This window comes from Leucoraja erinacea, chromosome 7, assembly GCF_028641065.1.
Source record: "Leucoraja erinacea ecotype New England chromosome 7, Leri_hhj_1, whole genome shotgun sequence".
In the NCBI taxonomy this organism is placed as follows: Eukaryota; Metazoa; Chordata; class Chondrichthyes; order Rajiformes; family Rajidae; genus Leucoraja; species Leucoraja erinaceus.
In genome coordinates this window covers 55,442,754-55,457,979 of record NC_073383.1, presented here as the reverse complement: position 1 = coordinate 55,457,979, position 15,226 = coordinate 55,442,754, and the positions used below count along the sequence as shown (strand labels likewise).

Genomic DNA, 15,226 nt, shown 5'->3' with positions numbered 1-15,226 from the left:
GTTTAAGAAGGAACTGCAGAAGCTGGAAAACCGAAGGTAGACAAAAATGCTGGAGAAACTCAGTGGGTGCAGCAGCATGTATGGAGCGAAGGAAATAGGCAACGTTTTGGGCCGAAAAAAGGGTTTCTGCCAGAAACGTTGCCTATTTCCTTCGCTCCATAGATGCTGCTGCACCCGCTGAGTTTCTCCAGCACTTTTGTCTACAGTCATGCTAGTTCAGTTACTGGACAAGTATTAGGAAGCACGGAACACTGATCTGTAAACCAGTGTTTGAATCCCACCACAGCACTAATTAGATAAAATAAAGTATTAACAACGATGATCATGAATCTAGAGGATTGTTTTGATAATTGACATTGTTCATTAATTCCCTTCAAGAAGTACACTATTTTTGCCTCAACTAGCTTCTGTGCAACTAACTATTCTGAAATGACCCAGCCAGACACTCAGCTCACGTATACTTAAGAGAGTGGACTAGTCAGTGCAGCTATACAATGGCAATTTAAATCTTAAGAAACTATGATATTAGTATTGATGTGTTCAAAGTATATATATAGAATCACAGTGCAAAATGTGCATTGAAAAGTTGAGAAACCAGAGAATAATTGGGTCGACCAGTTTGTCAAGCTGGGGGACAGTGTCTCTGCCACTGGTGTGCAATGTTGGTGCCCCACAGGGAACGGTTCTGGCCCCGTTCCTCTTCACCCTGTATACAGCAGACTTTAACTATAAGTCTGACACATGCCACATACAGAAATATTCAGATGATACAGCGATTGTGGCATGTGTAAGGAACGGGCAGGAGGAGGAATACAGGAACTTGGCCAGTTCCTTTTGTGCCTGGAGTGAAGAGAACTGTCTCATCCTGAACACAACTAAGACTAAAGAGATTAAGGGTTACACAAAAAAGCTGGAGAAACTCAGCGGGTGCAGCAGCATCTATGGAGCGAAGGAAATAGGCAACGTTTCGGGCCGAAACCCTTCTTCAGACTGGTAAGACTAAAGAGATGGTGGTTAACTTTGGCAGGTCCAAGCTCCCCCTTCAGCTGGTCAACGCTGCTGGGGCTGACATTGAGGTGGTGCAAACATATAAATACCTTGGAGTGCACCTTGATAACAAACTGGACTGGTCTGTCAACTCTGACTCCCTCTACAAAAAAGGCCAGAGCAAACTCTTTTTCCTCAGAAGGCTCAAATCCTTCAATGTGTGTAGTGATATGCTGCACATGTTTTACAACACTGTGGTTGCAAGTGTTATTTTCTACGCTGTTGTCTGCTGGGGCAACAGCATTAGTGAAAAATACAACAAGAAGCTGATCAAACGAGCTAGCTCAGTGCTGGAGGGGAGAGTAGACTCTGGGATGGATGTGCTTGAGAGGCGTATGAGGCACAAGGTGCGGGTCATCCTGAAAAACCCCGGGCATCCCCTCCAGGTAATTCTGGAGAGTCAAAAGAGCACTCGGAACAACAACCGGTTCCTCTCCCTGCCCTGTAGAACGGAGCAGTTCAGGAGATCCTTCACCCCTGCAGCCATTAGATTTTATAATTCAGACCGCTAGGCTGTAGGGGGAAGCATTTTGCAATTTTTAATTTTTAACTGTTAATTATTGGTCTTTTTAAGTATTTATTGCTCTCATGTAGTGTCCACATTGTATTCTATGTATTTTCTGTCTGCGTTCGTTTTGAATCTGTGGGTTTGTTGGTTGTGGGCTTCTGGACATCTGAACTTCTCTGAGGGGATCAATAAAGTATTTATTATTATTAAATTATATCCTCCACTGAATTTTTCGTAGAATTTTGTATACATTATTAAAATTACCTTATTTGAGACCATCTTTTCCCTCTTCCTATAATTTATCCTGCTTCGTCCCTTTTCTCTACTCTTTCAAATGATACTTGCATTCTGTTTTGCACCACCCATCCTCCTCCCACCCCACCAACAACCTACAATAGCTTAATTCATTCTCCCACTGTACTTTCACAAAAGCACTGCTCTTCATTAATTAATTTCTCACCCAACTTGAAACTATTACTGTATTGAAAACCCTTCAATTGCTCAAGAAAAAGGGTAGGTTATCTGGGTCTTTGCTTCAACTCTTCCATTAAGATTATTGCTATCCTTTAGTTTGGTGTCATTTTCCTTCACAAACCCCATTTTCATTGATATTCGAAATGTCTGAACATTGATCAATCTCTGTCTGGAAAATACTCTGCAGTTGAGCTTCCACAACCCTTTTGGGTAGAGATTGTGGAAGATTCATTGTACACTGGGTAACTAAATTTCTTCTCATTTCTTTCCATAATGGCTGATTGTTTATTTAGAAATGGTCACCTTTGTTCGTATTACCCCAGTGAGGGATACATGAACTTTACATCCATCAACAGAATTCTGTGTGTTCAATGAAGTCAATGAAGGGCTCTTAAAGAAAGTCAGGCGATATGGGGAGAAGGCAGGAACGGGGTACTAATTGGGAATGATCAGCCATGATCACATTGAATGGTGGTGCTGGCTCGAAGGGCCAAATGGCCTACTCCTGCATCTATTGTCAATTCTCATTCTTCTAATATTATACGTGCAGGCCTAGTTTTATTCTCTCATGGCAAACAACAAACCCAGGAATTAATTTAGAGAAACCTTGCCACAATTCTTCTATTGCAAGAATATCTTTCCTTAGACAGGGAAACCCAATGTATGCACAATAATGCATGGATCTGAGCTTTGGTGACTCCTGTAGAATTTGTGTACGATCTTTTTACTTTTGTACCCAGACCCAAGAAACATTTGTGCAACATAAATGCTTCCTGAACCTTCATATTAACTTTAATTTATAGCATTCAAAGAACACCCAGGTCCCTCCAAACACCAACTCTTACTATTAAAAAAAAGATAAATCTTTTATTTAAAAACAAAGTGAATGACCTAACCTTTTTCAACATTAGATTAGATTTGCCCTGTCCTTAACCCATCACTTCGCCTTTCTACATCCTTTGAAGCATCTGTATTTTTTTCAGTTCACACTGCCTTCTGGGTTTGCATCATCAGCAATGGACTGGATGGGGGCACACAAGTGGCAAGGGTATTTTGTTTAAAAATGGGTGTGAACAGTACCAAGAAAGACACCATTGAATGTATAGACAGAAAACATATGAAGTGTCTGTGGGAAATCTTTCACTAACAAATACCAATGCACAAAACATTTTTTCAACATACATTACCCAAATTGTGAAAAGCAACCATTTCAAAGTTTAAATCCTAATAACGCATCTGAATGAAATTAAAAATAACTGAATCGCAGTCATGGATAATCAGTTGCACAACAAGAAAACAAACGCATCGCGCAACACATCCATGCCTACTAAGGTGCCTTCCTGAGCTTGTTCTGATTATTTGCATTTGGTCCGTTATCCCTATTCATGAACCTGTCCAAATGTCTTTTTAAATGTTGTAATTGTACCTGCCTCTATCACTTCCTCTGGCAACACATTCCATATACTCACCATCGAGTGTGAAAAAACGTGCCTGTTGGGCCATCTTTAAATATTTCCCTCTCACCTTAAATGCAGGTCTTCTAGTTTAAGACCTCGCTGCTTTGGGAAAAAGACTTGCAATCCATCTAATCTGCACCGATCATGGCTTTATATATCTCTGCAACCCCCCATCCCCTTCAGTTAAGGGCAAACAGTCTCAGCCTATTAATTCTTTCCTTATAACTCAAGTTAGACAGGCTTTTCAGCACCCTATTTAGTTTAATCACATTCTTCCAGGATACAGCAAAGAACTGCACACAAGCGTCCAGATGCACTCTCACCAACATGCTATACAGCTGTAACATGACATCCCAACCTTTAATAAAGACAAACATGCTATACACCTTCTTCGCCAGTTTATCTACCAGTGCTGCCACTTTCAGGGAACTATGTACTTTAGCTTTGCCCCTCTGTTCCACAATGCTCTCCAGGGTCCTGATATTTACTATCCAAATTCTGCCCTGTTTTACCTTCCCAAAATGCAGGTAACCCAGCACCAATCCTTGCAGCATATCACTGGTCACAGGCCTCTAATCTGAACAACAGCTATTTAATACCACCTTCAGCTAAGCTAAACCACCCCTACATCTCTTGTGATCTAAACTTCTGGACATATCCACAGTATGGGACCTTGTCAAAAGCCTAGCTATGGTGCATGTCAAGAAAGTCTACAGCTCTGCCCTTATCAATCCCCTTGGACACTTCTTCAAAAAAAAATCAAATTCATGAGATACGATTTTCTATGCTCAAACCACGCTGACCATCCTGAATCAATCTTTGCCTTCCCAAATGCAGTTAGAATCCATCTGTCAGAATTCCCTTCAGTAATGTGCCCACTAATGTCCTGTCCACTAATATTAGGTTCGCCAGACTGCAGTTCCCTTGCAGCTCTTAATTAAAAGCATAATATTAGCTACCTGTATTGGCCATTTGGCTTAACTTAGTATGTTATAAATTATGGCAATTGCCTTTAAATTTTGTCTGCCTGTAATTATGTGGGTGGGATTTATTACGTAGTCGGAAGCGTGTTTGCTGCTGGGATTCTTGCACAGAAGCTTGTAGTTTTTTAGTTTAGATCGGAAGAGGCATAGCTTTCGACCATTTTAGGAGCTTTTGAACATTTCAGAGACACATGCTGGAGTTTGACTATGAGTAAGATTAAATTGTACTTAACAAGAAGAAGTTTGGATGAATATCTTACTGTTTTACTACGACAATAAAGAAACTATTAATCAAGAGATTGTGTTTTGAAGATTTATCTTTGGATGGCTTTGACATTCGTCTCTTGGAGAGCTCCCATGCGTGAACGACGCTATCTCCTTACCCCCTTGTCTTTTCATAGTGGCTAAAGGGAGAAATTCCTTGAACAATATAATAATCTGCCACTAAATCAAGTTGAAAACTACCTTACAGACAGGTGGTAGAATTAGTCCCAAAAAAGAGGGTCAGAAGATTGGGCTGGATCTCTGGAGAGAGATTAGGCCAGACAAATTAATTCCAGAAGAGGAACTGAAGACCGGTTCCTAGGAAGAGGAACTGAAGAAAATAGATCTCAGCCAGCGATTAGCTTCGAGATTTATTGCGACTTATCTAAGGGAGGAAAACTTCAACAGGGAATCGTGAGTAGAATTTGAAAGCTGGAAAGCTTTAATTTAGAGCAGCTTCTGAAGAGTCTGTAAAAAGTATTAGAAGTAAGTTCTACTAAGTTGGAAGGCTGCCAAGACGTGAAGAAGGGACGGAGGATCCTGGTGCCTGGCCTTGGTTTGTTTTGAAGTTGAGATAAGACACATTCTTTCTGAACTGAAGTCACTTCTATACTTCGAAAATATTTTGGATGTTGTCTGAAAGTCCAGTTTGTTTTAGTTTCTTATCTGAAACATTCAGGCTAATGTTTGTCAATAAAGACTGAAGCAATCTGCCAAGACCTGTTTACATCCATGGAGCAAGATGGATCAGGTGAGTCAGAGGAGCCACAAGGTGGCGAAGAGAGGCCAAGATATGAGAAGAGACACGTTAAATTCACCGAAACGGCCCGAGTTGCATTTCTGAAAGAAACCCAGAAGGAGAGAAACAAGTTATGGAGGAAGATGCTGAAGTTATTTGATATCCAGAAGGAACTAATGGAATCAGATAAGAACGTGAACAAAGTGCAATCTAATTTGGGCCAACTATTCAGCTTCGGTAAAGAGGTTGGAGATAAGCATAAAGCACTGCTGGGTTCACAGCCGCCTCAGGAAGAAAGCGAAAGATATATCCAGTGGTTCAAACAAAAGGTGAAGTTATTTGATGATTCTATAGAAGATGCCAAGAGATGGTTAGCTGAAATTGAACAAAGGACCGTGTGTGTTATAGAAGGAGATGCTACTCAGCAAGGTGTCGAAATCAGACAACTTACTTATGGTACAGTTGAAAGTGCGATGCAACAAGGTGCTGAAATGGAAGAGGAGATTACACCACAAGACAGTATCTCGAATGTATCTGCACGAAGATCAAGACATAAATCTGGTTCTATAGCCAGTTCAGCGTCAAGGGCCTCTGCTCAAAGGGAAGTTGAAGCTGATGTAGCCGCTCTCTCAATAGAAGCGGATGCCTTGGAGAATAAACATGGAGCGACAAGAAGAACAGCTGAAAGGGAAGATGAGGCGACAAGAAGAGATGAGGCGACAAGAAGAAGAGATGAGGCGACAAGAAGAAGAGATGGGGCGATGAAAAGAACAGCTGGAACTAGCCACAAAGTTACCGGTTGTCAAATCGAAGGAGGAGAATGGAAAGTGAGGGTTCAAGATGTAGCTCTAAAGCATCTGATGGGATGAGCTCTTATTATAGAAAAGAAATTGCTCAAAAGGAAATAACAGCTAAATCAAATCTGCAGCCAGAGGATATCCGGCCTCGTGACTCAGAACTAGCACGTAGCAAAAGATGGACAAAACTTCATCTCAGCAACTGGGTGCTAGACCTAAGCAAAACTCTGTCGAGGCTCGGGCCAAACCAATAACTCAGTACGCTTTTCCAAACCCTGATATACATGCTCGAGCAAGCCAGTATGATTATCGAAGGTACACAAAAATGCTGGAGAAACGCAGCGGGTGCAGCAGCATCTATGGAGCGAAGGAAATGGGCAATGTTTCGGGCTGAAACCCTTCTTCAGATTGATTATCAGTGGCCTGTCTATCATTTGTTTGCGCCAAACAAGGATCTCAGGATGGATTATTTGAATTGGCGAATAGTCAAGCTGAATTCAACAGGCTCATAGCTCAAATAAATCTCTCTTTCACCCTACCACAAATAGAAATTCCTACATATAATGGTGATCCTTTGCTGTATGAAGCTTTCATAATGGCGTTTGATGAAGTAGTAGAAATGAAAATTACTGATGAAAAAGAGCACTTACGATTTCTGGCGTATTGCACAAGCGGAAGTGCTAAGGTAATTGTAGAAAGTTGTCTAAATAGGCCTGAAAGCCAAGGCTATCGAGAGGCAAGAAGGTTACTTAAAGAACGTTATAGTAACGAACGGAGGATTGCTAATGCATACATGGAGAAGGCCTATGCTTGGAAAGATATTAAGCCAGAACATGTGGAGACATTAAGTGAGTTTGCGATATTTCTTAGAGGTTGTTGTAGCTCAATTAAAAATATCAACCACATGGAGATGAATCTTGTTAGTAATACTAGAGCCATCATTCTAAAACTGCCCAGACAACTTAGAGAAAAGTGGAGAGATAAAGCAGGCCGAATAATGGAAAAGAACCGAATAGCCATGTTGGCAGACCTGGTCGATTTCTTAGAAAGGGAAGCACGGTTTATGTTAGATCCACACCAAGGGAGTATTCAAGATCATAAACCAATTGCAACTGTCAAAGGTTCTACCTTTACTAAAACTAAAGGATGATCAGGACCCAAGGGAGGCAGTTTTGCTACCGATATGGTAGACAAACTCAGCGGGTGCAGCAGCATCTATGGAGCGAAGGAAATAGGTTTTGGGCTGAAACCCTTCTTCAGAATGATGGAGGGTCACTTGCTACCGCTATAATACCTGTGGAAACAACAGATGTAATGAAAGGAGATGTATCTACTGTCAAGCAAAAAGGATTTTGTTTGTTATGTGATGAAGTTGGACAAACCATAAGGTGATGTTGAAGAGTCAAGAAGAAGGAATATAAAGAAAAGGTGGATTTCGTAAAAGAGAAGGGAATCTGTTTTGGATGTCTGAAAAAAGGACACATGGTTAAAGACTGTGAGAGTCCTGTAACTTGTGATAAGTGCAAGCAAAATCATCCTGAAGCACTTCACACTGTAAAGAAGTAGCCGGAGCAAATAGAACAGAAGGAGAAGCCAGTTACTAGTGATGCTGTCACCTCACCTCACCTAACTGCTCATATTGGGGCCGGGGTAGAAGCCCGTATATTCTCTACCTTACTAGTACAGGTAAGGAATAGCAAGATGAATACAGTGTTGCAAACATATGCATTTTTGGATCATGGAAGTTCAGCTACCTTTTGCACAGAAAGCTTGATGAGAAGGCTGGACATCACAGGAGAAGAGGTTAAGATTCTATTGCGTACCATGAATGAAGAGAAGGAGTGCGTTAGTCATTACATTACAAGTATGCAAATATTTAGTCTGGATGAAGATAATTTTATACCAATATCTGAAGTGTACACACATGAAACCATGCCTGATGGTCGTCAAAATATACCCAGACGTGAGGACTTGAGACAATGGCCTTACTTGAAGGATGTCAAAATATCTAAAATAAATTCTGGTATTGATCTACTTATCGGAACTAATGCTTTGAAGGTACTGGAACCTATACAGATTGCGAGGAGCCAAGGTGATGGACCGTTTGCTGTGAAAACCCTACTAGGATGGGTTATTTATGGCTCCTTGAGCAGGAACAACGAAAGCGGGAACCAGAAGAACTACCTTGCCGCTGCTGTTAATCAAATATCTACTGGTAAATTAGAAAAGCTATTGATCAAGCAATACAATCATGACTTCAATGAAAATACCAGTAAGGAATCTGAAGAAATGTCCAGGGAAGTGTTAAAGTTCTTGGGTATTATGAACTACTCCGTAAAGATGATAGACGGACACTATTGTCTGGACTTACCTTTCAAACAAGAAAGTGTTAAGTCTGCCGAATAATCGTCGTATGGCAGAGCAATGCACCCAGAATTTGAAACGCAAGTTTGGCAAGAATACAAAATTTCATGAGGAATATACGTACTTCCTAAAGGATATGATTGATAATGATTATGCCGAATTGGTACCAACAAACCAACTGAATCGAAGTGATGGAGAGCTATAGTACATTCCGCACCATGGGGTGTATCACTCGAAGAAAGGGACCTTGAGGGTGGTCTTTGACTGTACTGCAGTCTTCAAAGGACCATCACTTAACTGTCAACTACTGTAGGTCCAGACCTTACCAACTCACTCATTGGAGTTCGCATTAAATTCGGACAAGAACAAATTGCTTTGATGGTTGATATCAGAGTGATGTTTCATCGTCAAAGTATCAGAAAAACACATTGATTACTTGCGATTCTTATCGTGACCTGGACGCACAACAAGATATTGATGAATACCGGATGAAGGTACATCTCTTTGGAGCAGTGTCATCACCAAGTTGTGCGAACTTTGCATTAAAGAAGACCAGAGGACAATAAATTCACTTTCCAGAAGAAGTGATATCCACTGTGAAGAATAGAAACATAGAAAATAGGTGCAGGAGTAGGCCATTCGGCCCTTCGAGCCTGCACCGCCATTCAAAATGATCATGGCTGATCATCCAACTCAGTATCCTGTACCTGCCTTCTATCCATACCCCCTGATCCCTTTAGCCACAAGGGCCACATCTAACTCCATCTTAAATATAGCCAATGAACTAGCCTCAACTACATTCTGTGGCAGAGAATTCCAGAGATTCACCACTCTCTGTGGAAAAAATGTTTTTCTCATCTCAGTCCTAAAAGATTTCCCCTTTATCCTTAAACTGTGACCCCTTGTTCTGGACTTCCCCAACATCGGGAACAATCTTCCTGCATCTAGCCCAGTGGTTCCCAACCTTTTTTTGGCTATGCCCCACCTAATCACCTCTAAAATCCTGATGCCCCCCCCCCCCCCCCATGTGGTGATATATAATTCTTATCATTTAAAAAGTGAACTCCGTTTCAGCTGAAGAAGCTTAAAACGCCAATACCTTGGTTTAAACAAGTTTCAAAAGAACATGGCATCCATGAAAAATAAAAATGAAATAAACAAAAGACAGTTAAAGTTCTGAGCAAGAAATTACTAAAAAATTGTAAAAAAAAAAGAAAACAACATTAGGTGGAAATTGCCCCCCTTAAAAATCAAATTGCCCCCCTGTGGGGCGTACGCCCCACGTTGGGAACCACTGATCTAGCCTGTCCAACCCCTTAAGAGTTTTGTAAGTTTCTATAAGATCCCCCCTCAATCTTCTAAATTCAAGGGAGTACAAGCCGAGTCTATCCAGTCTTTCTTCATATGAAAGTCCTGACATCCCAGGAATCACTGGTGAACCTTCCTTGTACTCCCTCTATGGCAAGAATGTCCTTCCTCAGATTAGGAGACCAAAACTGTGTGCAATACTCCAGGTGTGGTCTCACCAAGACCCTGTACAACTGCAGTAGAACCTCCCTGCTCCTATAATTTCTATGTGGATGATTGCTTACAATCCATGTCTACGGAACAGGTAGCAATTCAAATGGTAAAACATCTGACTTCCCTCTGCAATAAGGGAGGATTCATGCTTTCCAAGTGGATCAGCAACAGTTGTGTTGTATTGGAAAGCATGCCAAAGAGACCAGGGAGTTGTATTTGGACAAAGACAATTTGCAATTTGAGACTGCCAATGGAAAGAGCATTGAGACTGCACTGGTGCGTTGAAACAGATGTGTTCAAGTTCAGAATCTCGATTCAAGAGAGACCATGTACTAGAAGGAGTATCCTATTCGTGAATGGTTCCGTTTACGACCCTTTGGGATTTCTTGCACCATTTACACTGCCTGCCTAGTTGAGTTTGTAGGATCTTTGGAAGGAAAAACTTGGATGGGATGAGGGTAGGCAGACAAAACCAGGGCAAAAATCAAAAAGGACCACTTTTCAAAATAATTGTATAAGGGGTAAGAGCGTTGTAAAAACAAGCCTGAAGGCTTTGTGTCTCAATGCAAGGAATATTCGTAATAAGGTGGATGAGTTGAACATGCAGATAGCCATTAATGATTATGATATAGTTGGGATCACGGAGACATGGCTCCAGGGTGACCAAGGCTGGGAGCTGAACATCCAGGGATATTCAATATTCAGGAGGGATAGAGAAAAAGGAAAAGGAGGTGGGGTAGTGTTGCTGATTAGAGAGGAGATTAACGCAATGGAAAGGAAGGACATTAGTTTGGAGGATGTGGAATCGGTATGGGTAGAGCTGCGAAACACTAAGGGGCAGAAAACGCTGGTGGGTGTTGTGTACAGGCCACCTAACAGTAGTAGTGAGGTTGGAGATGGTATCAAACAGGAAATTAGAAATGCGTGCGACAAAGGCAAAGCAGTTATAATGTGCAAGAGTGACCATAATATGGTTGAGTTCTTCATTAGGATGGAGAGTGACATTGTTAATTCAGAAACAATGGTTCTGAACTTAAAGAAAGGTAACTTTGAGGGTATGAGACGTGAATTGGCCAAGATTGACTGGCAGTTAATTCTAAAAGGGTTGACAGTGGATATGCAATGGAAGACATTTAAAGACAGCATGGATGAACTACACAAATTGTTCATCCCAGTTTGGCAAAAGAATAAATCGGGGAAGGTAGTACATCTGTCGATAACAAGGGAAATCAGGGATAGATAGTATCAAAGCGAAGGATGATGCGTACAAATTAGCCAGAAAAGGCAGCATACCGGAGGACTGGGAGAAATTCAGAGACCAGCAGAGGAGGACAAAGGGCTTAATTAGGAAAGGAAAAATAGATTATGAAAGAAAACGGGCAGGGAATATAAAAACTGACTGCAAAAGTATTTATAGATATGTGAAAAGAAAGAGATTAGTTAAAACAAATGTAGGTCCCTTGCAGTCAGAAACAGGTGAGTTGATCATGGGGAACAAGGATATGGCGGACCAATTGAATAACTACTTTGGTTCCGTCTTCACTAAGGAAGACATTAAATAATCTGCCGGAAATAGCAGGGGACCGCGGGTCAAAGGAGTTGGAGGAATTGAGTGGTGTTGGGTAAATTGAATGGATTAAAGATTGCTCCCGATGTTGGGGAAGTCCAGGACAAGGGGTCACAGCTTAAGGATAAGGGGGAAATCCTTTAAAACCGAGATGAGAAGAACTTTTTTCACACAGAGAGTGGTGAATCTCTGGAACTCTCTGCCACAGAAGGTAGTTGAGGCCAGTTCATTGGCTATATTTAAGAGGGAGTTAGATGTGGCCTTGTGGCTAAGGGGATCAGAGGGTATGGACAAGGCAGGTACGGGATACTGGGTTGGATGATCAGCCATGATCATATTGAATGGCGGTGCAGGCTCGAAGGGCCGAATGGCCTACTCCTGCACCTAATTTCTATGTTTCTAAAGTACAATTTGGTAGTCAGATCCACGCTATTCTGAAATTCTGGTCAGGGAAAATAGCGAGAATCAAGAACGGAACAAATCAGACCAGGCACCTGCTAGTTTCCTGTCATGGCCATAATTCGAATGGAAACATGTACAATAACTTTTATATTTGTTAAGTTAGAAATATATTACAGGATGATGTAGAGGCATAGTGATAGCTAATTCATTGGCAATAAATCCAGGCTCAGAATGGGGTTATATTGTCTTCCAATTTTCTAGTCACATTCAAGTCAAGTCACATTTATTTATATAGCACATTTAAAAAAACAACTCTCGTTGGCCAAAGTGCTTTACATTTGTTATAAGAATAGTATAAACAAACAAACTACATACAACCCACGCTCAGTGGACATCAGGAAAGGCTTGGGAGTACAGATAAGTTTTTAGTCTTGACTTAAAGGAGTCGATGGAGGGGGCAGTTCTGATGGGAAAGGGGATGCTGTTCCAGTCTAGGAGCTGCAACCGCAAAGGCGCGGTCGCCCCTAAGCTTATGCCTAGACCGCGGGATATTCAGCAGCTCCAAATCGGCCGATCTGAGGGACTTGGAGGTGGAGTGGTAGGTGAGAAGACTTTTAATGCAGGAGGGGGCAAGCCCATTGAGGGCTTTGTAGACATAGAGGAGGGTCTTGAAATGTATACGGAACCGCACAGGGAGCCAGTGGAGAGAGGCCAGGATCGGGGTGATGTGATCCCTTTTTCGGGTGCCCGTCAGGGGTTTCGCTGCGGTGTTTTGGACCAGTTGCAGGCAGGACAGGGAAGATTGGCTGATGCCAGTGTAAAGAGAGTTGCAGTAACCTAAGCGGGAGGATATAAATGTGTGGATGATCTTTTCAAGGTCATCAAAGTGGAGGAATTGTTTTATTTTAGCTATCGTCTGAAGCTGAAAGAAGCTAGCTTTTACCACGGCATTGACTTGTTTGTCAAATTTCAGTGCTGAGTCAAATATCACGCCAAGGTTTTTGATGTGAGGTTTGAGTAGTGGGGTAAGGCTTCTAAGGCTGCCTGCTATCATTTTGATTGAGTCCGAGGGGCCGGGAAGGATGACCTCAGACTTACTCTCATTTAGTTGGAGGAAGTTCTTTGCCATCCAGCACTTTATATCCTCGAGGCAGCAGGTAAGGTTAAGCAGATTTTACAACCTTCTATACTGAATAGTTACAGTTGAATTTGGAATAACAGTGGTTCATTTGAATATTAAGCCTAAATGATGCAATGTGATTATTTGAGAAATGCTTCTTCACATGAAGACATCAGCTATAACCAATGCACCACAATTTGCACCTTAGTTTCTCGTAGCAGAAGTTGAAGGTCACGCCCACTCAGTATCCCGTGGTTTTTCACATAATTAGGAATGTGGACTGTGCTAGTTCCGTGAACTGTGCCATGGACTTCTGTGTACGTGTGAATTATATCCAAGAAAGACCTTTTATCCTGTGAGCAAAAGATGAAAATAATTAACTTTTCTTCCAGCAGCAGATAAAACAAATTAGGAAAAATAATTCTGAAATACCAAGGTCCTTGCCGATGGACTGAATTTTTTATTGTACTAAATTGCAGTCAACTGCTCTTGAGAAATTTCTGTGACACGGGCCTGTAGTTTCATTATGATCATAACTAAATGTTCTATTATAGTGCATCTAACTTGCCAATCTCAATAATGTGCTCAAAATTAAAATGGCTGAAAATAAAGTGGAGTCCAAAGATGTGCCAAGTCCATACCATGAATTCTCTAAGTTTATAAATTTCAATGTTTCTAATTTAACCATTATGTTTCTCGATCAGGCACAGCTTGTTCAGGAGAACAAAGGAGAAAAGGAGGAGTTTGGCTCTCATTATAAAAGAGGGCTCAATAGACAATTGGTGCAGGAGTAGGTCATTCGGCCCTTTGAGCCAGCACCTCCATTCAATGTGATCATAGCTGGCCTGCTGCAATATTTTGCAAGCGAATAGCGTGTAGGTACAGCAGGTAATTAGGAAAACTAACAGAATGTCATCCTGTATAAAAGGAGAATTGAATAGAGGCTATGCTTCAATTATGGCGAGACCATATTTGGAGTACAGTATTAGTCTCTATGTTTAGGAGGAATGTTATTGCTTTTGAAGCAGTTCAGAGAAAGTTTACTAGATTAATACCTCTTAAGGAACCTAGTAAGTCCCTGAAGCCAAAATATTAAAAAGTCTGGTCTTTTATTTGGAGGAGTTTGGAAGGGTTTGAATGATTGAAAAGCAAGATCCTGGGAGTTTGACAGGGTAGCAAACTTTATTTTCTGAAAGTATCTAGAACTAAGGGTCACTGTCCAAAAGTAAAAATGCCACCTGCTTAAGACAGATGAGACAAATTATTATTTCTCACTGTTGTGTATCTATGGAATGATCTTTATAAGGCAGTGGAGTCTAATGGGCCTGTCCCACTTAGGTGATTTTTCAGCGGGTTGCCGGTGACTGTCAAGTTGCCGACAGTCGCCTGAAAAAACGGGAACTGGAACGGCAACCGTCAAGAGTGGAACACACACACACACACACACACACACACACATCGATCGCTTCCTTCATCAGCCCGTGTGAATTTTTTATACAGCGCTCCCCTCGCTTACCCTGTCTAAAACATTCACACGGTGCAAAGCCATGGTGTTAGACATACCATGATGATCAAGAAGGTTGGTGCAGTAAAAAGACGTCTAAAGCACAGTGTACGGTAAGGGGGGAGAGGGGCTGGGAAGGGGGGGGGGGGGAGAAGGAGTAGAGACAACGTTTAAGAAGCAAGAGATACATTGCTGTGAAGCTCGGTAGACATTTAACATTTCCGTCAGGAGGCGTGCCAATCAGAAACCTTGGCTAACTGGGGAAGTGTGTTCCCTACTGAGAATCCGGAATGCTGCATTCAAATCTGGGGACAACGCAGCATACAAACTGGCAAGGAGTAACCTATCCCGGGGGATCAGGGAAGCGAAGAGGCTGTATGGGCAAAAACTTAATAGCCACTTCGAAAATGACAAAGACACACGTCGCTTGTGGCAGGGATTTCATACCATCACTGACTACAAGCCCCCCCCCCCCCGCT

The 15,226-nt window shown here is 41.7% G+C and overlaps 1 protein-coding gene across 3 annotated transcripts in view; it reads right to left on the bottom strand.

Annotated features, from left to right (window-relative positions):
* The window catches only part of mgat5 (alpha-1,6-mannosylglycoprotein 6-beta-N-acetylglucosaminyltransferase), a 120,858-nt gene that overhangs the window by 28,828 nt on the left and 76,804 nt on the right, over positions 1-15,226 (bottom strand). For all 3 annotated transcript variants that reach the window (XM_055638616.1, XM_055638615.1, XM_055638618.1), the window contains one exon: positions 13,447-13,596. In XM_055638616.1, coding sequence (XP_055494591.1) covers positions 13,447-13,596 — 150 coding nt within the window. The remainder of the gene's footprint in view (positions 1-13,446; positions 13,597-15,226) is intronic.